The sequence below is a fragment of the Leiobunum rupestre genome, chromosome 8, assembly GCF_980474605.1.
Source record: "Leiobunum rupestre chromosome 8, qqLeiRupe1.1.hap1, whole genome shotgun sequence".
Classification (NCBI taxonomy): domain Eukaryota; kingdom Metazoa; phylum Arthropoda; class Arachnida; order Opiliones; family Sclerosomatidae; genus Leiobunum; species Leiobunum rupestre.
In genome coordinates this window covers 31244556-31266481 of record NC_143391.1, presented here as the reverse complement: position 1 = coordinate 31266481, position 21926 = coordinate 31244556, and the positions used below count along the sequence as shown (strand labels likewise).

Sequence of the window (21926 nt, the reverse complement as noted above, 5' to 3'; positions counted from 1 at the left end):
AATTTTCCCCACTTTTCCCTGACCTTTCGGAAAAAATTTCCCCACTTTTCCCTGACCTTTCGGAAACAATTTCCCCACTTTTCCAGGTCATGTACGAACCCTGAAAGACGCCAACCTCCCCAAACTCGCGGTGTGAACGTGGCTTAAAAATAAGCGTTTGAATTTAAAAGCAAAAAGTCAAAAATTAAGAACATTTCAACAAAAATTTCACCCAGATGGCAGCCACTACTCAAAGGCGGGGCATGGCAGGGGGAACCAAATTGCTCTTACAATTTTACTTCACAAGAATAAACCTTTCCACTCAACGAATTAAGTTCGCATTTTATTTCGAAACGAAGTATGAATAATTATAACCCCTCCCCCAAAAAACTAACTTTTTTTCTGGCATCGGGGTATTTTCAGAATCTTCAAAAGCGGATACCGCGAGGCGAATAACTGGGAAAGTCTATTTTTTGACGCTAAAAAGTGGCTGAATAAGCGCGACGTTAAAAGACATTTAAGCAGACGACCGTATAATTAATCTAAAAATTAGATTAGTCGCGGTTTTGGCGTTGGAATAAAAAAGCCGACAAAGTACACATTTCCGAAGCAGGAAAAAATTCGGCAACTTTTTCAAGTTTAGCCGCGCGCCAAACCGCCAATATAAACATATACGCGTACTCCGTCGAATTCAGCTCCAACAAAAAAATCTAAAAAGCTAAAACAGGCCTGGCACGTCCTATTCCATTATTTTTCTTCATATTTTGCCGTTTTTGACGTAAGGCGGAGGAAGTCGGAATATACCGCGTGTGACATTCACCATTTAGCCAGAGTTAAAGGAAGGGATGTAGTACAGTCTGCGATAGTCTTAACGGGGTGCTTCGAGGACGGTGTGACGCGAAGGAAGGGGAGCGTGGTTTAGAAGGCGAACGGATGTTATTTCTCAAAACGTAGAATTTAATTCCACGAATAAAACTTGATTCGTTCCCACCAACAAACCACAGAAAGCGGATCTTCTGTCTTTTATAAAAAACAGAATTGATTGTGGCGCCATCACCGGAAGTTTTCGAAAGCAGATAATATTTACGTTTAATAGAAATAGGAACAAAAATTAAATAGTAAGCATTTCTTTTTCTTCTGATTCGATACACGGGTATTACCGAAATAAACGCTTAAAGTGACGCTATTTTCAATACTAGATTTAATTATCAATGGAATACCTAGACTCCGTCGCTAAATTGCGTTAAAACACACCATTTACCAGCACCCTAAACTAAATCTAAAATCAGTACATTCATTGTCATCTTGATGACCTATATTAACCCATGGGCCAACTACTAGTAGTAGTTTGCCCATGATTAACCCATCCTGAGAGTAACGTGAGGTTGAACTCAACAAGGAGAGTACCCGAGGTGTTTATTGCCGATTTTGTTCAAAGTCGGCCGTAATCTAGACCTATATGAGATATGAAATTTCCTAAAGGAGACGTTGCACTACCCATTCGATTTGCCATGGCAATCGAAAATGTGGTTGACCACTTAAAACCAAAAAATCTCCATTTAAAAAAGCATGGGATTTTCTCGGTTTTACACGAATATTTTTAAAAACTTGAAAATCACGAAATGTATAATTTGGACCACATTTAAGTAAATTTCCTCAAGTTTGGGTAAATTGGAACATTTTTGGGGTAAAATTGTAACAATTGTTGGGTAAAATAAGGAAAAATTCTTATTTTTGTTTAGAGTGGTCATAAACATTTTCGGTTGCCATGACAAATCGAATGGGTAGTGCAACGTCTCATAATATCTCATATAGGTCTACATTACGCCCGACTTTGAACCAAATCGTCCATAAACACCTGGGTACTCTCCTTGTGAGTCCAAAAAAATGTGCTGGATGATAACCGTTAAGTACTCTCCTAATGGGCATAATAAAGTATTTGTGACGTCTAACAACACTCAAATGCCTTTACCAGAGAAATAATTCAGCTGCAATGATTAACCGGGCTTTAAAAGACGCGTTGGAAAATGTTTGATGTTCAATTTTATTTATTTCAACTAAGGGGGTCACTGGTCTTAAAAAGTTATTTATAAATTGAACGTAAAAGAATAACTCGCAAGGATTAAAAATCGGTAACGCAATGATCTCACCCATTTCCTCTTAATCCCGTGTCCGCATCCACCCATAATTACTAGAGACAACCATGGCGTATTCCGCGAATTTCCGTCATAGCCAGACGTCAAAACGGAAGGATCCGAAGCCGTTCGTCGATGACAAGGCGACAATCCACAAACGCACCCGAAATACTCGTCGCGATGAAGACAATTTCGCGGCGGAAATAAATAGGCAAATGAGGCCGAACAAAACCGGGGGAAAATTCAAAGCGGCTTCTTCTCCGGGTCTCTACGCGAGCGGAACTGAACATTTTTGGCAAGCAGCGACTGGCTCGAGAAAAACCCAGTCCGAAAAAAAAAAACCCGCGTACGTGGGAAATCTGGTCGCTTTGGAGGGGAACCTAACGCTTAAGGATGGAAGAAAAGATGACTGTATACCGTACGGCGCGGAAGTCGGAGTCATCTCGAGGATGCGGGATGATGGGAAAGATATTTTTCAATAGCGCGCCTGAACCAGCCACCACCGATACGGATGGCGCTCGAAAAATCTCCTTATTATACCGCCACGCAGTCTGCCACGTTCGGGACACGCTTCCTAAGAAACCGCCTTAGTAAGGCGTCGCGTAGACTTCACTCTGCGGGTAAGTTCGCGCTTCAATGTCGGGTAAGCGTCGGTCGGTGGCGATCGTGAGTCAGGTACCAATAAGGCCTTCACCGCTGGCCTCCGTGAGTCACGAGGCCCGGCGTCGGCGCGCGCGCGAAAGGCCAGATCGACACGCGCTAACGGCGGTAGTCGCTTTATAATGCGCGCCCCCGGACCCCAGTAAGCCAAAGAATGGGGGCCGATGAAGACCCTAACGTAATCAGCGTCGCAATATGTAATGAGTGAAAGAGGGGGACAAGCTCGGTCAGTTGGAAGTCGGACGGCTTTCGAGAGAACTCTCTCCTTTCATAATTCCGCTTCTGTATAAATGGGAAGCCCCTTGTAAATACGGCTTCTCCTCTACGCATTCGCGCGTGTGTCAAGAGGAGGGTGGAAAGGAATACATTACAGGGGCGGACGGATCAGAGAGCTCTTCCTTCCTTCCGTTTGGGATACAGATTTCCCGCCAAAAGCGTTGCGAAAATAGCCCAAATTCTAGCCCTCAACTGAAAATAATTTATATTCGGTTTTTTTGCATTTTTTTAAATCTTTGCTAGTAGGGTGACCAGGGAAAGGCTGAGAAAATGTTATAGGAAAAAAAGGAATTTTAGAGGCGTATTATAGGAAAATATAGAAAAAAAAGGCGTATTATAGGGAAATATAGGAAACTAAATAGGCGAATAATATGAAAATATAGGACACTAAATATGAAAATATAGAAAACAGAATAAGGCATATCGGTATACTTCGATTCTCTTTGAATCGATTTTTTGTACAATGCTTTCTTGCATTATTGGATCACTTAACGGATTTACAAAGTCCGTACATTTCAAGATTTTGTTCGAAAGGGCTAGTGTTTTCACTAAATGTTCTATGACACGTATAAAAAAGTGATTTCATTTCCCAAAGACCGTGAAATTATAGGAAAATAGTTGAAAATAAAGGAATTTATAGGCATTAAAAATATAGGAAATATAGGAAGTCTGGTCACCCTGTAATAGATTTCTGTAAAATAGCCAGAAATTCCAACGGTAGACCGGTTTCGTCCTATTTGGAATTTCTGGCTATTTTATTTAATTTAATTTTTCACTCGATCTATTTGGTCCGACTTTCGCGTCTTTTGGTTTGCTCGAAGACCTATCGGTACGAGCTATTAGTAAATTTCTTCAAATTTGTATAGTTTTTAGCTTTATTATCCCTTTTATAATGGACTAATCTACTTATTCGCTAATTTTATCATCCTATGCGTATTTAAAGTTGAAAATCGCCAAAAATCACTAAAATGGGCAAATGACCAACTTTTAGGCCCCCTGGCGCCAAAATAATATTGGGCTGATATTTTCTGTTGATTGACATAAAATGGACCTTTCTAGACCTAATTGTTGAAGAGTTGTTGTTTAGGAAAAGAGTTTATCAAAAGTTCTGCCTGCAGGGTAAATACGAAACAACGCCAAAATAAATTTAACCGACTCGTTTGATATAGTGGTTTTCCACCTTTTCACGGTACCGATTTATAGAAATCGTTCCTGACAAGTATACCCGAATAGAACGCCCTATCCAATTTACTAAAATAGTAAATAAAGAATTAAAAGAAAACTGTTCAATTTAATGATAAATATATTTTAGATTCTCCAAACGTTGGTCTTTTTTACCTTTTCGACGTTGTTTAATAAATAATTAATTCGAACCACACAGACATCAAAGCCACTGATCTCTTTTCTCAAAATGCACCTCACGGTCTAAGACTGACGTTAACCGACGCGAGCGACTTTCCAAGGCAGGGTTGCCACCAAATTTTCAGATTCAAATTCCCTGACTATTCCCTGTTTTCCCTGACCTTTTTAACAGATTTTCCCTGACTTATTAAGGCCAAAATTTTTCTTTTATATTTTACTTTTATCAGAAGTTAATAAATTAAGATGAACTTATATTTTAGTAAAAAGGTTATTTCAATGTTGAAAAAATTTGCAAAACATTCAAGGAAATAAATGATAATCATAGAATTTGTCATAGATCTAGAGCTGAATTACCTTCAACAAGTGCTAAGATAAAATTGAATTCCCTGACTTTTCCCTGAATTTTTACCAATTCTTAAAATTCCCTGAAATTTCCCTGACTTTTTAGGCCCATTTCCTGACTTTTCCCTGACGTGTGGCAACCCTGCAAGGGCAAAACTAGATGGTCTCAACATATTCATCATAATTAAATTCATTCTTGATATTATACAGATCTGGTGTAATTCCCCTTTCGGCACACAGAGGGCGGACGAGAGTGGCTGGAAATGTTTGGAGGGCCTCAATTCATTGACTCCGAAAGGGGCGTCACTCTAGATAGCACGCCAAAACAAAGTGGAAACAAATACACAAAAGAGATGGCAGAGAAACCGAAAAAATAAAATAAAACTATAGGTAGAAAACGTATAATATTATTATGTTTGCTTTTCGCGTTAGAGAAAACCCTGGAGACAACTAGAGAAAAAAAACGTCAATCAAATCGCGCGGGTAACAAAGGCTAAGTCACTAATTATATCCATTGTATAATGAGTATAAGCTCGACGATAAAACGTCTAGGAAGAACGCGAAGACAATACCTCATTCATAGACATTTTATTTTCTAATAGGAAATTTATCATAAAATAACCTTAATTAGGTCAGGACGAGTGGTAAAGCGAAGTAACAAATACTGAATTTCACTACTCGAATTATTAGCGATACAAGTTCTAGGCGTTCCACGTACGGGGTTTGTATAACGATAAACGGGGGTGTTTCCATTCAAACACAGCGACAACACCCAGTGTAATTCTAAAAGGGGAATTATTATGTTCCAACAGCGTCAAATAAAGAATAATTTTTGGGCGTATTCCTACTGCACTTCCTTCAGTCGCCCTTTGCGCGTCACTGTACGCTCTTACTACGAGAGATAAAACAGGGTATTCCCTCCGCTTCGCCACGATTGGAGGTAAATTTAATAACACCAGAAGTTCATAAACCTACAAAAAGGTGGCGTATGTCAAAAAGTGTGACATCCTTTCACGGCAAAGACAAATCATGGAAGGAAAACTTTTTATTTTTTACGGAAAAACACGGAAAATTTTCCGGAAAAAATGCCTCGGTTATTTTCCGACTTACAACACTAGCAAAGACGAAAGAAATTACTTAATGAGCGAATTTACCCCCCCTGAAAGTTATATTGAACTGAATTTAGTTTGTATAACTTTAATTAAATTTTAATTTAACATAAATAGCAAAATAATTCCTAAACCAATTATAATTTAAAAACTAGTCGGACAAATGGTGTTACCGTTAAACGGCTTACTTCCGGTAAGGAGTACAATATTTCAGTCAAACTTAAATTATAGAAACTTACCCTTTTAGTGACACTTAACAAACACAAAAGTTTAATCAGTGTACGTTCTTTATTTGATATTATAGAAAAGAAGTATTTGTTTATGTAAAAGACCATATGGGTTTTGCAAACGAGTTCCCCTCTACGGGTAAAAAAAAAAGTTTAAAAAAATAAAGAAAGATTCTTGTACGACGGATGGGTCGTGATAAAACATACTTCCTCTCGCATTATGCTAAATAACACCTGGAACTCCTTCCATTAATAATCGTATTAAAAAAATAATTTGGGTTGTCCCTTTAATGGGGCGCGCTCGAATAGAACGCGCGAGAGGGGTCCGAGGGGAAACCCCTTTTCGAGAGACCAAATAGAGGCCTTCCCAAAATATATTCTTTTGAAATGCTAATGAACTTTAAGAGCGACCGAAAAAGGGTTGAATGCTTGATACATTGTAGAGAGCACTTGAAAAATTCATAAAAACGTTTTAACGCGTTGAGAAAGATCCTTTGGTGAAGAATTTCCAATTAAATTGTGCCGTACCAGGATAGGAGCATTTAATCTATGTCTGCCCATTCTTCACCTCAAGATTTTCAACATTATGATATTATATCTTTCTTAATAATAATCAGTTAGGCACCACTTTAGGCCCAAGTCATCTAGGGAATTTTAATGCCATTTATTCTGGTGGCCGGGTTACAACGCGTAGGAGGGTGGTCGAAAGACCTTCATGCCACGCGAGCTAACAGCTCTCTACACTCACTATTACCGTTAACCTCTACAAGTTTTTATGGAAGGGCTGGCCACCACCCTCCTACGCATTGTAACCCGGCCACGTGAATTAATGGATTCAAAAGTCGCTGATGACTTAGGCCTAAGGCGGTGCCTTGGGTATTAGCATAGCTGATTATTATATTGTTAACCCCCTTAAGAAAATTTAAGGATATTAACTTATTGTATTGTATTGATTTAAGAAGAATCACTAAATTAATTTATTTTTCTTACATTCTGAAAAATCCGGCGTAACAGTGCTAATTAGATAGTGTCCATGTACTTCTGATATTGTAGGTTAAGGGACACGTTTTCAAATTAAAATCCCATTGCTTCGCTGCTCTATTTTGGGAATCGATAAGCGGGAAGCCAAACCGGTCATTGGACGAGAGAGTGGTGTTCGGAAGTGAAAACCGTCACGGAAGTTAAGAAAGTCGTAGAAAAGTAGATAAAAGCGCGTCTGACCTGTCTGCATTCCTCTCCTTGGGGAAGGCGATCCACGGCGGGCAGTTCCGGAAGAAGACTGTACTTCCGGTCGTAGACGCACCGGTGCAGTTGGCGATCGAGCATGCGAAAATTGTCGTAGCTGCGTCGCACCGTCCAGCAGCGAGTGTTGCTGTGGATCTGCACGCAGAGCCACCAGCCGCCCTCGTTCTCCTTGTCGGCGCCGATGGCTGGTGCCACGAAGGCCGGCAAGGACTTGTTGACACCCTCTTGTTTATCGTCCGACAAACAAACCTGCGAAGCGAACACCAAAAAAGAAAGACCCGTAAGAAGCCCGCCACGGGCGACTCTGAATAAAGAGAGTTTAAGGCATCGATTTTTCATTAACCCGGGATTTTGCGGAGGCCAATGAAGGAATCTCTCCCGGGAGACTGCTCCGATAAAACCTCCCGAAATGAGAAGTCCGCGAGACTTCCCCGCGGATAGTGGAGAAATAGATTCGTAACTCAGAGTTGAGTTGCCCGGGGATCTCGTTTTAATAAAAGAAATAGGCGCGCGACCATGAAGCCGATAAAGATAAGCACCCTACCAAATGACAAGGTTGCCATTTTTAATCTAATATATAAAGATGAGTGTTTGTATATATGTTTGTCCGCTATAGGAATCTAGAGTTTTCAACTTAAGTCGGCCACATTCGGTATACTATCTCATGGTACCCTGACTGTGGTTTTAGACGGTTACGGTTGGCAAAATAACTTTAATTGAATTAATTTAATAATTAGGTATATCCGCTATATACAAGATACTACACTTCGATCTTAGTCAAAAGACCTAGTTTCTTAGTTCCTTAGGCATACACACGAGAAAATCTTAAGATTATTGCAATGCTTTTAAAAGTCTCTTCTATAGACACAAGGCCGTATAATAAAAGGCAATTATGTAATCAACGTAACATTGGTTAATGACAATATTGGTTGTATTGGGTACGGTGGCACGCGTGGAGACAGTTATTGCAGCGTTCTATTTTCGTTTAGAAGTGTCGGAGTTTCGTCACAGCCTTTTTTCTTGGTTATACAAATAGGCATATTTTCCCCGGGAAATACCGGGTACCCCAGCTAGTTTTAAATAAAAATCAAATCAATCGATATTTTTTACTTTATTGATTTTTTAAATAATTAATGGCTCAAAAGTCAAAATTTCAGCCAGAGATTCCAACAGTAGACCAGTTTCGCCCTTTTGGGGGTCATCAGTACCGTGTAGGAACTCTGGCTTTACTCGGAGATCTGCCGATATCAGTTAAACTAATAAACATATAGGGCACTCTGAATGTTTATTAATTAATGGCTCTTTTCGAAACTAGTTGTATACTTTGCGTATAAAATATAATTTTTTAAATTTAACTACTATTTAATATTCTAGTTTGCTTAGGTTTGCGTTGTATTGGAATTATTTTGGAATCTAATTTTTGTCATTGTTTTATTCCACCTCCAAATTACATTTTTTTTAAATAACTTGATTTAAATCAGCCAACTCTGAACGAAAATATGGCATTGACTAAATGACGAAGGTTAGAATTTCCAAAAACTGATTTAAATAAACCACAATCCGAATTAAGGTACCCAATTATAAGCACCGGCATAAGCGAAGAAATCGTACCCCGAGATTGTATCCAAGCGAGACAAGTACCGAGAACATTAACGAAGAGGATAGCCTTGAGAACCTATAACCTTTGTACAACCGGAAGCGGGCCCAAAATTGATCCCATCTTGAGGGATTGGCACCATTAGCCGCCATAGGCCCAGCAAAATCCCGCTTCGAAAGAACAGGTATACGCGTAGATAAAGAGAGGCAAATAGAAAAAAGACTTTGAAGAGTTCACCTTGAGAGGCCCCAGTTCAACGTGTTCGTAATGGAAATGGGCACACTCGTCTAATTTGGGAAAACGACTGGAACCATCTTGAGATCTGCGGAAAACAAAACGAAAACTACCATTAGGTTCTTTGAATAGGAGAGCCCAAATAGGCATAAAATAGGTTTTTTTCTCATTTCAAAAGAAAAAAATAACCCCGCTAAAAAAACGGCAAACCAAGGTTACGTTTTTGTTCTGTTGAGAGAAAAAATAATACCCATTCAAACGCTATTAAGGGTATATCTCAACCTAGTTGAATATTGCCCGCGGTATTACGTTACGGAAACTTGACCCCACCCCCGCCTTTAACCGTAATGCCAGCTAATTTACAAAACGTAAATGGACGAAAAAAAGGCCCCCCAAAAAGTAAAGTCAGGGAAGTAGAAATCACGTGACGTCGCGAAGTTGAAACGGGTCTACGAATTGGTCATTAAACTAGAGACCTAATGACGCGGAAACACCTTTACGGGAGGTAAAAACGCCCCCCCCCCCCTCCCGATTCGGGAGACCATGAATGAAGGGGCCATTTCCGATATGGTTCCAAAGAGCGTACCTAATCACCACGTTTTGAAATAATTAAAAGAGTCCTCGAACAGGGATCTACAATTGAAATAAAAACCATTAAATTTAGACAGTCTCGTTCCGCTTTATGACCCTCGTTAATCGTCTCTTAGGCACACGCCGCGAAAAAAAGCAACCCACTTATGATTATGGTAGCAGGTATATCTCGAGTGGTGCGCGCGTTGGACCACTTGTTTATCAGGTACCGACGGTACCGTTTTAAAATGTCTATATTATAGATAAGGTTCTTTTCATGGCGAATATTCCCAGAGTTGATCACAGTACTGCCTGGTCGCGAAAATGGAATTTCCCTTTTTTGGGACTAAAATTTTCCTAGTTTTCCGAAACACTAAAAACAATGATATTTGGCTTTATTTGCGTAAAACAATTACTTGGGACGTTGTAAAACAAAAATAACAAATGACCTGCAGAAAATAATACAGGGTTGCCACAGTTTTTTCACAATCAAATTCCCTGACTTTTCCAGGTTTTCCCTGACCATCTCCGGAGATTTTCCCCGACTTATTTTGTGCCAAGATTTTGTATTTTTTAACCTTTATTTTAGAATAGTTTCCTATTTGCGACCGAAATTAAAATTCCCCGACTTTTCCCTGATTTTAATACCCATATTCAAATTCCCTGACTTTTCCAGGTACCGTGGCAACCCTGTAATACTTTAATTTCCATCTCGCGATGACTAAAAACTAGGATCAGTTTGTACTAGGGATAGAGCGTCGTTCGGACTCGTTGCTGTGGGCCTGTTATTTAGCAGACGACTTTCCAAATTGCCATAAAAAAATTGCAGGGGTGCCAGCTAAAAGCGAATTCGACCAAATACTTATGATTGTATTAATTGACTATTTCATAATAAGTGCTTTGAATAAAATAATATTTTCCATCGAATTTCCCTAGCTTTAGCTAATTTTTGTTTGGATTACCCTTTCCCCTTTTCACCGTTTTGAAATTTCCCTAGATGTAGGAAATTTCCCTCAATCTGGCATCACTTGTTTACAGTTTTTATATAAAAAACCCCCTTAAATGCCGTTAGAATTAGTAGTTTTTTTTGGCTATAAATCAGTATTTATTCCCCGTCCCGCTAAAAAGTTTAACTTGGCGCCATCTGGTATAGCTTTCGCTTTAAACGTTTGTTTCCGCGTAAGCAATTGTGGAATCGGTCTTCGGTAACATTAACAAGGAAGCGGGACTTGTAAAATTAACGCTTTACAGAAAATAGCGAAAAAAACTGCTACATCGGGTATTAAGTGGAATTTGTCATTCTTCTTGGAGGGCGCGAGGGGAACACTTACTCGGACATTGCGCAAACAAAGTCTGAGCGCCGACACAGTGGTTTCAGCCTTGGAGACACATTCGAACGAGTCTCTCGAAACAGAGTGAACAAAAAATGGTAATTCGAGCGTAAGAAAGTATAAGAGGGAATATTAACGACCTCACCACTTCACGGTGGTAATCGACACTCGATTCTTAATGGAATTCTCAAATACAACCCTCCGCCCTATTAGCCGAAACCGACTTTCAAAGCGGGGAAGAGGGTAAAGTTTAGCCCTATCGAGTCGCGGGTAACCGAAGCTTTGTTGGTAATAATAATTCGGCTGTGTTTTTCGTGACAAGCTTGCCGGGATCAACTCCGAGGGTCAAGGTGGATTATTTTACATTTTGGAACGATTTTAAAAACTTTATTGGATAGATGACGTAGACACGAATTATTTAAATTGTAGATGGAAACGTCAATTCTAATTAGTTTTTAATTACCACTGAGTAGATACGGGTTTTAGATGATTTACACGTAAAGTAATATTTTATTATTGAAAAATATTTGACTTAAATTATCAAATAAAAAATCTTATTTAACTTAATCAAATTTGTATTTATTTTATTTTTAATATTTTTTGCTGAACTGATTTATAATTTAGGCGCTGCGATAATGTAAACTAAAATTAATTATTACTAGTAATTTAGTTTTGCTCCGCATTAACAATGCTACAAACCTAATTTTGTTAATTTTCATAAATACGTTGGGCTATTTAAAAAATCATTGATTTTTTTAATCAAATCAATTTAAAATTACGATTTAAATGAGATAAATGAGTTATGGCCAACATTTCGGTCACCATGTTTCGCAGAAGCTAGGGCTAATTAAGTTAAAAACAAGTCATAGCTAAAATAAGCAGACTATTTTTCTATATAACGTATAGTCCCTTTAAGCCATTGGAGCATTGCTAGGAATTAGAAAATACTGTGGTGAAACCAAAGAGCCTATACAACTCATTGGGAAGAGTTCCAAGACCATTGTTCTTTATGTTTAGGTTCGCGAAATAACTACGGTTGAATCCGTTAGTTCTCGTTGAAAATGAACGCGTCACCACAATATTTTACGGATTTCATTTAAGCCTTTCGCCTGAGGGAAACCGGTGTACAATAAATTCAAGAGATTTCAAACAACAGAGAGAACACGGCGGGAAATGAAAACGCCAGAGACCGAAAGCTTGTAAAGGGGGTCAACCTTATCCCATTATTATATCTCAACGGAGACGCTGCTGCCATCTCTCGTTCGAGACTACAAACTACGGCCCAAGGGGGGAGGACGCTCGGTAGACGGAAAAGCCAAGCTTCCGTTCAGTTACAAAAAGAATAGAGCAGCGCGGACTTTACCACCCCGTTATCAGCGAAGGAACTGCGCGGTGATACCTTTACCTTGTAAAATATACAACTCGAGTACGAAGAATTCCAATTTTGACATTCTAATTCCCTCCCGCTCGTTACTACGCTAAAGCAGCGTCGACTTTTATCTCCCAACTTTTATTATATCGCGTAACGCGTACGGGGAGATATTTCGAAACTTTTAATAAAAGCGTACCGAGCTAATTTTCAAAATGAAATCTGCCCTTTTGTAGAGCCGAGATTAAGAGTTAAATATATAAATTTTTAACTTTAACTTTTAGGAAATTCGAACCGCTCCTCATACTCGTAATTTAACAAACTCCGAGACCCATAAAGACCTTAAATATAGCTCCCAACCGAATCTTTCAAAAGAGTATTGTTTAGCGAGAAGAGTAAACGCGAGTCTGCAAGCTGTCAGCTAGGAGCAACAAACACAGAACCCCACACAAGGAGAACGCAACCCGTCAAAAGTCGCGCATTTTCTCGCGTACAGTTTTCATAAGTTAAACGCTTTAGCGCCTGCTGCCGTCGGAAGGGGAAAATTTGGAAATTATTCAGCTTAAAGGCTCGTCCAATGAAATTTGTACGCAACACTGAGTTAGCGTGTTTAAAGGCTAGCCGCGTTCTCCTTGTGTTTGTTGCTCCTAGATGTCAGTTCCCTGTACGGATTTTCACCCTTCCTGAGGCGTCAAATAGGGAAGCCTCAAAGTTAATAAGACATTTAAGGGGATGGGAGTGGGGGCCCTCTATTTTCGTCACCTGCTCCGGGGATTCTGACAAGAGGAAGATGACGAAGATTACGATGGGGATCCGGTTACCGAGGGTCCTCCTTCCACCAACCCAGTTTCTTCTCGCTCGTGGCTCCCTCTACATTTGACCTTTTGAAACGCGTGAAATGCGAAAATGACCGTTAAATTATTTCCACTCGGGAAAATATTAAAATTCCGAAAGAGTTTCATCCGAAATTATTCCCAATTAAAGTCGCGATATTAAATTTGCATAATTTACGTTCAAATTTGAAAACGCGTCGATGCGTGAGTGTAAAAAAAAAACCTCGCGAAAGCTCTTCCTTTAGAGTTTTCGCTCGGGGAGGGTGGTATTTTAAACAAACAACACATGCCCATTCTAAGTAAACAGGGTGGAAAACATCAACATTTCCTCGAAGCCGGCTGAAGCTCCGACGTCTAGTCTCTAGCCAACCGTGTCTTTCAATCCTTCATCCCGCGGGAGTGGAACAAAAATCTCGATCTTGACCTCGGGAAAAAAAATATAGGAAGAGATAACCGCTCCACCGCCCACATTCGCTACCACCTCAATATTTCATCTTTAAAAAGCCGCTCACGAAGCCAAAATACCCATTGCCATTTCGACCTTTCCGCCAATATAATCCGCGTGTCGAGAGCGCCTGGATCTTCGTGCGAGACAAATACCCTTTGTTTCGCTTTTAAGAGAGTCCGAAGAAGCAAGCGTGGGCGCCTCCAACCCCCCTACCCCCGCATCGAGGTATTCTTTAAATGGACAAGAATAACCTTTTTGTTCCACTCACGAATATGACCTCCACCGTTTAATGAAACCAATTCTTTTACGCTCCTAATCTGGGCCACCGGGAGCGGGCCCGGGCTCCTGTAAAATTTAAATTCCGGGCCCGAAAGAGAGCGGTTACGACTGGAGATAGCCCCGGGATAAGTATACCCTTCAGGGTTGGCAAGTACCAGCCAGACTAGTTTAATCCACCGAAAAAATCCATGGTTAAAACCACTTTTTTTTATTAAAAAAAATATTGAGAAATGAATTCGAAATATTGAAAATTTTAAATACTATTTATTCATTTTGCGCGTGAAAATACGCCGCCGTGTTAGGGTATAAAAACAGGTAAATAAGCCTGCTATACCTCACAATGTAAAGGTACTGTCACGCGCAAAAACCTAATTTTGAAATAGTTCAATTTGAGCATTTTCGAAGTAATGAGGGCTAGATATAAGCAATTTGAGCATTTTTTTATTAGTGGTTTTAACCGTTTTTTTTAAAAAGCCGGTTTTTTCCAAGCCCGGGCCCTTAGGCTTCAAGGGCCCCTGTAACTTGTACCGGCTGGATTGCTCCAATGTAAATATATTCGTAAGACTGACCGGGTGAGATGCTTGATGCGCACAGAGCCGGATGGGAAGGCGACGGGACTGTTGGGCCCTCCTCGCTGGTGGAGACTCTCCATCGTGTCCGACACGGAACACATGCCACCCTGAAACACCAAAATAAAAGTCTCATTAAATACATTTCAACCAATCACTACAAAAACACGTATATATAGAAGTCAGGCAAAAGCGGTAAGCATTAAAAAAAGGTAATAATTACGAAATTAGTTGTAAAGCGCGTGGAAACAAAATTATCAGGTTACAGGGTTAAGTCATAAGAAATAAATAATGAAAGTTAAGTGTGGATTGTACACAAAATATACGAAGTCGCTAACGAGTAAAATCAGTGTTGCCAGTTCAGATTCAAAATCCCTTGACCATTTCCAGAGATTTACCCGGAATTTTTTATGCCAAATTTTACAACTTATACAGAGTTCGTACAAAATTTTCGGAATAGGCGAAACTATAAAGTAAATTTGGTCTTAACCAACTTGCTAAAATGGGAAAACAAAATCACGTGACCACCATATCACAGCCAACTTTGATTTGGTAACTCGTGTTCATAGTTGGCCGTGCGACGGTAAAGTAAAAAATTCTTCCTTCCAAATACTGCAGACAGCTAATTAACTTACACCCTTCAATTACAAAATGTTTTAAATAATAATAATAATTATCTAATTTAGATGAATTGATCCAAATTTAAACCATTATTAGCTAAATAAAATGAATAATAGTTCGAATTTTTTAGGATAGATGGCGCTGCAGTTCGCTGCAGTTCTCCACAAAGTCACGTGACTACCATCTTTTCAGCCCCCTTGGACTTTATAGTTTCGCCTATAGGCGAAACTATAAAGTCCAGGGGGGGTTGAAAAGATGGTAGTCACGTGACTTTGTGGAGAACTGCAGCGCCATCTATCCTAAGAAATGCGAACTATTATTCATTTTATTTTGCTAATGGTGGTTTAAATTTTGATAGATTCGTCCAAATTATCTATTTATTATTATTTAAAACATTTTGTAATAGAAAAGTGGAAGTTAATTAGCTGTCTGTAGTATCTATTTACACGAGTTACCGAATCGAAGTTGGCAGTGATATGCTAGTCACGTGATTTTGTTTTTCCATTTTAACAAGTTGGTTAAGACCAAATTTACTTTATAGTTTCGCCTATTAAATAGGTGTTTTCATAAAATTCGGCTATGTTGTCCCCCCACCCGACCAAAATTGCTACCTCGGACTTTGATAGGAGTTCAGTTCAGTACGAGGGGCTAACCACTCTTAGAAAGTCTGTACACCGGATTACGCTTAGATTAGCACTGCCAAAGGCAGGGACTTCAAAGATTACGCGTCATCCCATTAGTACAGTCAAAGGTACGGCTCTGTACACCGATTACGCGGAGTGATCAGCCCCTCGGTTCAGTACGTTCCAGTTCTAAAACAGTCGGCGCGACTCGTATGAATGTACGTCAATAATGCGGCAAACATGAATCCCGAAAAATCCATAAAAACAAAGACTACATACTGTTACATGTCCCTTCCTAGAGTATACCACCTCCTAGGCAGTTCTTAATTTTGTGATGGGGATTTTATGAAAACACCTATTCCCTGACATTTCCAGGTTTTCCTTGAACATTTTTGTAGACTAAATGAATGGTTTGAGGTAAAATCTTGAAACATTATGTTTTTTTAATAAATCTTTAAAAAATTTATTTGCCAATTTTTTTGGGGTAATTTTAAAATTCCCTTATTTTTTAGGACCATTTCAAAAATCCCTGACTTTTCCCTGACCTTTTGGAAACATTTCCAAATTACTGCCATATTTAAGTAAACGTTTTACATTCGCAACCAAAATTGTTTTTACTAGTTCTTAAAATTCGAAGGTGACCCCCCATTTTCGACCAATTCTAAGAAAACTATTATTATTAAACAAACGGTTTAAGATAGAAACTTTCTATGGTGTTTTTTGAAATCTACAGTATGTATTACACTAAAACCGAATATTTTGCTTAAAACGTATCTGTATATTATATTTTATTTAACGATTCCTTCGGGGGTACCAAAGTGAGCTTTACGTCACTTCGAAAAAGTGACTTCTGTTCTTATTGCTCTAGTTTTGCAACCGCTTAATGTTTTTCCCTAAATCTTAGTATTTGCCCATCAATTTGTCCTTATTTTACGTGGTAAAAATTTCATTTGGATCGGCCGACCCATGGTTGCGTGAGTAAAACCTATCTAGGTTTCAATGGCGAATCAAAGGGGGCGTAGCGTTAGTTTTCGATGAATGTTGCAAAGTAGGAAGCGGGCTTTAGACAGTTAATAATATTTTCACGTAAGTTAAATTATATTAATTTATTAACAAATATGAACAATAGTTAATAATATCATACGGATGATGTCGAATTGGCTAACTTAACACTTTGCGGCAAGGGCGGGAGAGACGTGAACGCGCGCACTCGAAACAATCGCTTCTAATTTTAGGCGTTTCGGCTCGAGGCGAATTATTACGGCGAGATGTATCTCCAGCGATATTTGTTCGTATCCGCTCTCACGTATAGTATAGAACCAGGAATACATGATGGATTTTTTTAGCCGCTCGTCTCGCCAGGCATAAGCGCGCGTGTAAAATAAACATTTTCTTACAAAAGAATGTTAGAAACCGAGTCGTACATCATCAGATTGCGTGTTTGGGGAAACAATAGAGGCGAAATAACGCGATTCATAACGGTATCTATCGTAACCGAAATTTCGGGGATTATATTTCCTGGGTTACTAAGGTACGCGATATCGTATCTATCCTCGCCACCACCAGCAAATACATACTTATTTTCGAGATTGTTAAAAAATATCAAAGACAATCGCTGGAGTGGTGGATGGAAATGAAGTTACCAGGATAATATTTATATAGAGGGTTTGCAAAATCGCAAAACTACAAAACATCCTGGTAAGACCAGTCTGACCAGAAAAAAAAAACAACAAATCCTGGTAAGACCAGCAAAAAATCAACAATACAGCCGGGGAAGACCAACAAAAAACTACAAAACAGCCGGGGAAGACCAACAAAAAAACTACAAAACAGCCGGGGAAGACCAACAAAAAAACTACAAAACAGCCGGGGAAGACCAACAAAAAAACTACAAAACAGCCGGGGAAGACCAACAAAAAAACTACAAAACAGCCGGGGAAGACCACCAAAAAAACTACAAAACAGCCGGGGAAGACCAACAAAAAAACTACAAAACAGCCGGGGAAGACCAACAAAAAAACTACAAAACAGCCGGGGAAGACCAACAAAAAAACTACAAAACAGCCGGGGAAGACCAACAAAAAAACTACAAAACAGCCGGGGAAGACCAGAAAAAAACTACAAAACAGCCGGGTAAATCCAGCAAAAACAAATCATTCGAGGGTTTCAGCGTGCTATTACCAACTCAAGCAAACGTTTTCAACCCAGTTTCTACCCATGATTTCCTAATAATTTATCTCCATTTTAACCGAGTTCTCCAAAGATTTATTTTATTTGAGAGGTTTTCTCGCGATTTGTACATCCGATTACAGGATTACCTCAAGGTGGATAACTGAAGTTACTGAACATCGTACAACTGACATCAAAAACCCTTCCTAGTCCAACATTGTGGAACCGTTGTTTTCCCGGGTGAATTGTCGTCCGCTATAGCGAGATAAAAACTTTACAGCAGACGGTAAACCCGCCAGAAAGAAAAGAGCTTAGAATTTAGCTCCGAAGATGGCACTGATGTCGAGGGAGATTTTATTCGCGGGAGTGGCTGGCGAATAGATTTGAGCCGTAACTTTATCCCGTATCAACGATCTCTTCCGACGCGCGGGAGGACAAAAGAAACTAAGGCGGAGTCGCGATAGTGTCCGAACTGAAGCGGAAGAAAAACATCTTCATTCTGGGCCCAGGGGAAAGAATGGGAAATAATGACCTCCAGCGAAACGACGCCCGCAACAATGAAGAAAGCGAAATCCCCGAGAATTATCTGCCGAGCCGGCAAAAATAAATTCGAGGGCATCCCTCTCCCGTTAGCGAGCGGGGGAGACGGGTACGGTTTACAGATTGGAATCTTAGAATTCGATCTTCTTTCTGGAACGAGGACGAAGACACCTTCCGCCTGAACTGACGGAGACGTCACTTTCTTCGCGGGATATTATTGTCCGCATTCCTCCACCCAACATCGTCATAACAAAACGGTTAATTTAGCCCATCTCCATTACCCGGTTCAACACAAAAAAATAGGCGCCTTCTAGGTTTCAACCATGAACGTCTTTAGCTTACTAAGAACGTACGAGTTTATCTTCTAAACTCGCTAGCATCTAGGAGCAACAAACACAACACCCCACACGAGGAGAACGCAACCCGTCAAAAGTCATGGATTTTCTTGCGTACATTTTTCATTGGCTAGACGCTTTAGCGCCTGCTGCCATCGGAAGGGGAAAATTCGGAAATTGTCTTCCCCCCCCGCCCGTAAAACGTTCAGCGTAAAGGCTCGTGACGCTCGTCCAATGAATTTCGTACACAACCCTTCGTTAGCGTGTTTAAAGGCTAGCTGCGTTCTCCTTGTGTTTGTTGCTCCTAGCTAGCATTATCTACTACCTAAGCTCCTCCTTCAAACTGAATCCCTTCAGTTCCAATATTGTATAGCGCCATCTTTTATCGGTCTGAAGAACGTTTTCGATTTGAGCTAATGTTTTCGTTAATTAATTTATTGCTTAAAATAATTGTCCAATTGTTTGATTAGGTAATTAGCTAACATCATGAAATATGTCATTCAACTCATTTATTTATAGTTGAAATTCTACAGGATGGATTATTTTTAGACTTTAAACTCACTATTAGCTTGAAAGTTTTTAAAAATGGCATTTAACTAGTTTCCGTCAACAGATAGCCGATATGTAAAATTAGTTACGGAAAAATTGAGACTTTTAGACTTAACTCTTAACGTCGTTAGTTTAGTTGAATCAAGTTTAGTCGATTAATTTAAATCGTACTTCCCAATAAAAAGTACTTTAACAGGGTTGCCACCAAATTTCGATATTCAAATTCCCCGACTATTAGTTGACCATTTTAGAGATTATCCCGGACTTTTTAAGGCCAAAATTTTAATAATTTTATATTTTATTTTTATCAGAAGTTAATAAATTTCAATGGACTTATTCCAGTAAAAAGGTTATTGCAATGCTGATAAAATTAGCCAAACTTTTAAAGAAATAAATGATAATCATAGAATTTTTCATAGATCTATGGTAAAATTACCTTCAAAACGTGTCAAGATAAATTTAATTATCTGACTTTTCCCTGAATTTTTAAAAATTCCCTGCCTTTTTATTCCCAGAATTGTGTAAGCCCTGTTTAAACAAGTCCCCAACAGATGACGTAACTTTGCCAATTTCACAGTTGGAAGTCGCACTCGTACGTTCTCAGTAACCTAAAAGAGTTCTTGTTGCTCTCTTGCCTTTCTGGGCATTCTTGACTTCCTGGAATGCAGCAAACCGAGTGTTGAGAAAGAAAGGGTCTACGTTTCCAGATGATGCAGCCCCCCCCCCCCCCCGGATGATCTTTATGAAATAAGAAAGTAAAGGGATCTATGCTAATTAAACCCGTAAAAAATGAGCATTTTTTCAGACAGACCGGAAGTTTCATCCCCCCCCCCTCCGCTCAACCGTCCCCGAGTTTCCTAATTTTATCTCCCAGAGGGCGATGTATATTAACTCAGTAGTAATAGTCCTAAATTACCGACCGATGACGTAATAATCAAGCCCAGTTTTCAAAGTAAAACTTTGAATTATATTTCGCTGGTAAATTGTTTTTTTTTTTAATTCTAAATATAGTTGCTAGTATCAGAAGTACATAACAATTGCGATATAAGTATTCATCTCCCAATACTGCTAAATGTTATTAACTTTATTTTTAATATGATTTTTTAAAAGATATTTCGGGATAAAAAATACTTAAAGCGAGTTTCTAGAAATAAGGACATACCAACTTATACTTATAGTCGCTAAATTATAATTTTACGCGATGCAAACTTCCACAATTTGGAAAAATTCCTTTTCATTGAAGTGCTTCGAGTCTCCGAAGCTAAATTTCAATTGTATGGAATATACGAATACTTATCTGCTAGTATGATAATGGTCAAAAGAAATAGCCGGGTTTTAACCCATTTTGGTACGAATACCAAAAGGTTCCTAAAATCCTCTGGTCTCAATATTTAGGTTTCCAACCTTTGACCTTTTGACGCTGCAAATATTAAGTGTTTTCTCTCGACAATCTTTATTTAAACCTTATTTCCTTCAAAGCGGGAAAAAATAAGGAACAGTGTTCACGAAACTTGGTGAAAAGATAATAGAAAATACCGCTGGGGGGATGGCGGGGGGACTAAACAAGGGGGATGGCGGGGGGACTAAACAAGTAAGCGTGTTCGTTGACGAGAAAAATAAAATCCGCGCTATTTCCAAAACTCCGGTAGCGTCACGCGTATCATCAAAAAATAATGGACGAGTTTTTGTCGTAGGACTCGTAACAAATAATCTCTAGTCATCAGAATGACACGTAGTTCACGCGCCACCGAATATCGGACGAAAAACCACTTTTTATTGCCGAGAAAATTTTTAAATTACTTTTAATGGCTTTTAAAGAAATTGCGGAACACGCAATCGTATTTAAAAAGCGATATATTTTTGGGGAAAAGTAGGCCACCAATATTTTTCGTTCTCGTGACCTAAGAATTCGGTAAACTCCGTTATTCGTAATTATTTTAAAATGTAATTTTATAAAAAAAAATATACGAGTTGATAATTTGCATATTTAAATTTATAAATCAATTATAAAACTGCTCAATTAGGCTAATAATGCACCGCCAACTTAAAATTCCATAATTTAAACCTTCACTTACAATAACCAGCTAGCTAATCGGGAGATCTCTAAAATATCGGATATCAATAAATCAAAGCAAATTGTACAATCCAAACGGCGCTTTGCAAAAGGCAGATTTAATCGCAATGTATACTTACATTAATTATCAAACAACGTAAATTGCCATTATTATAATTACACGCTATAGCCAGGAGATTCGTACCACATTACGACATTCATTATACTCGGTTACAAACTTAGAAAGGGATAAATTCTTCTAAATACTTATTTACCGTATTTAAAATTTGACGTGTTGAAGTTTGTTTATCAGTACACACTGGCGTTATCTCAATGCGGGTAAATAAAGTCAAACGTGTATTATTTAAACACGATTGTTCTATTATCATTTTATAAGGGTGTAATCGAGTATAGCGCATTAATTCCCGAAAGAGATGGCTCGAAATTTGGAAGCGAACCTCACAACGTAGA

At 39.0% G+C, this 21926-nt stretch overlaps 1 protein-coding gene across 5 annotated transcripts in view; it reads right to left on the bottom strand.

The window, feature by feature from the left end:
• CdGAPr (GTPase-activating protein CdGAPr) overlaps positions 1-21926 on the bottom strand; it is a 121176-nt gene that overhangs the window by 26197 nt on the left and 73053 nt on the right. For 4 of the 5 annotated variants that reach the window (XM_090155165.1, XM_090155167.1, XM_090155164.1 and 1 more), the window contains 3 exons: positions 14566-14675; positions 9170-9254; positions 7312-7584 (listed from right to left, as the gene is read on the bottom strand). In XM_090155165.1, the coding sequence (XP_090011291.1) occupies positions 7312-7584; positions 9170-9254; positions 14566-14675 (468 nt within the window). Of the gene's footprint in view, positions 1-2129; positions 2355-7311; positions 7585-9169; positions 9255-14565; positions 14676-21926 lie in introns of those variants that run through there. The other variant, XM_090155168.1, reaches the window with a different exon arrangement.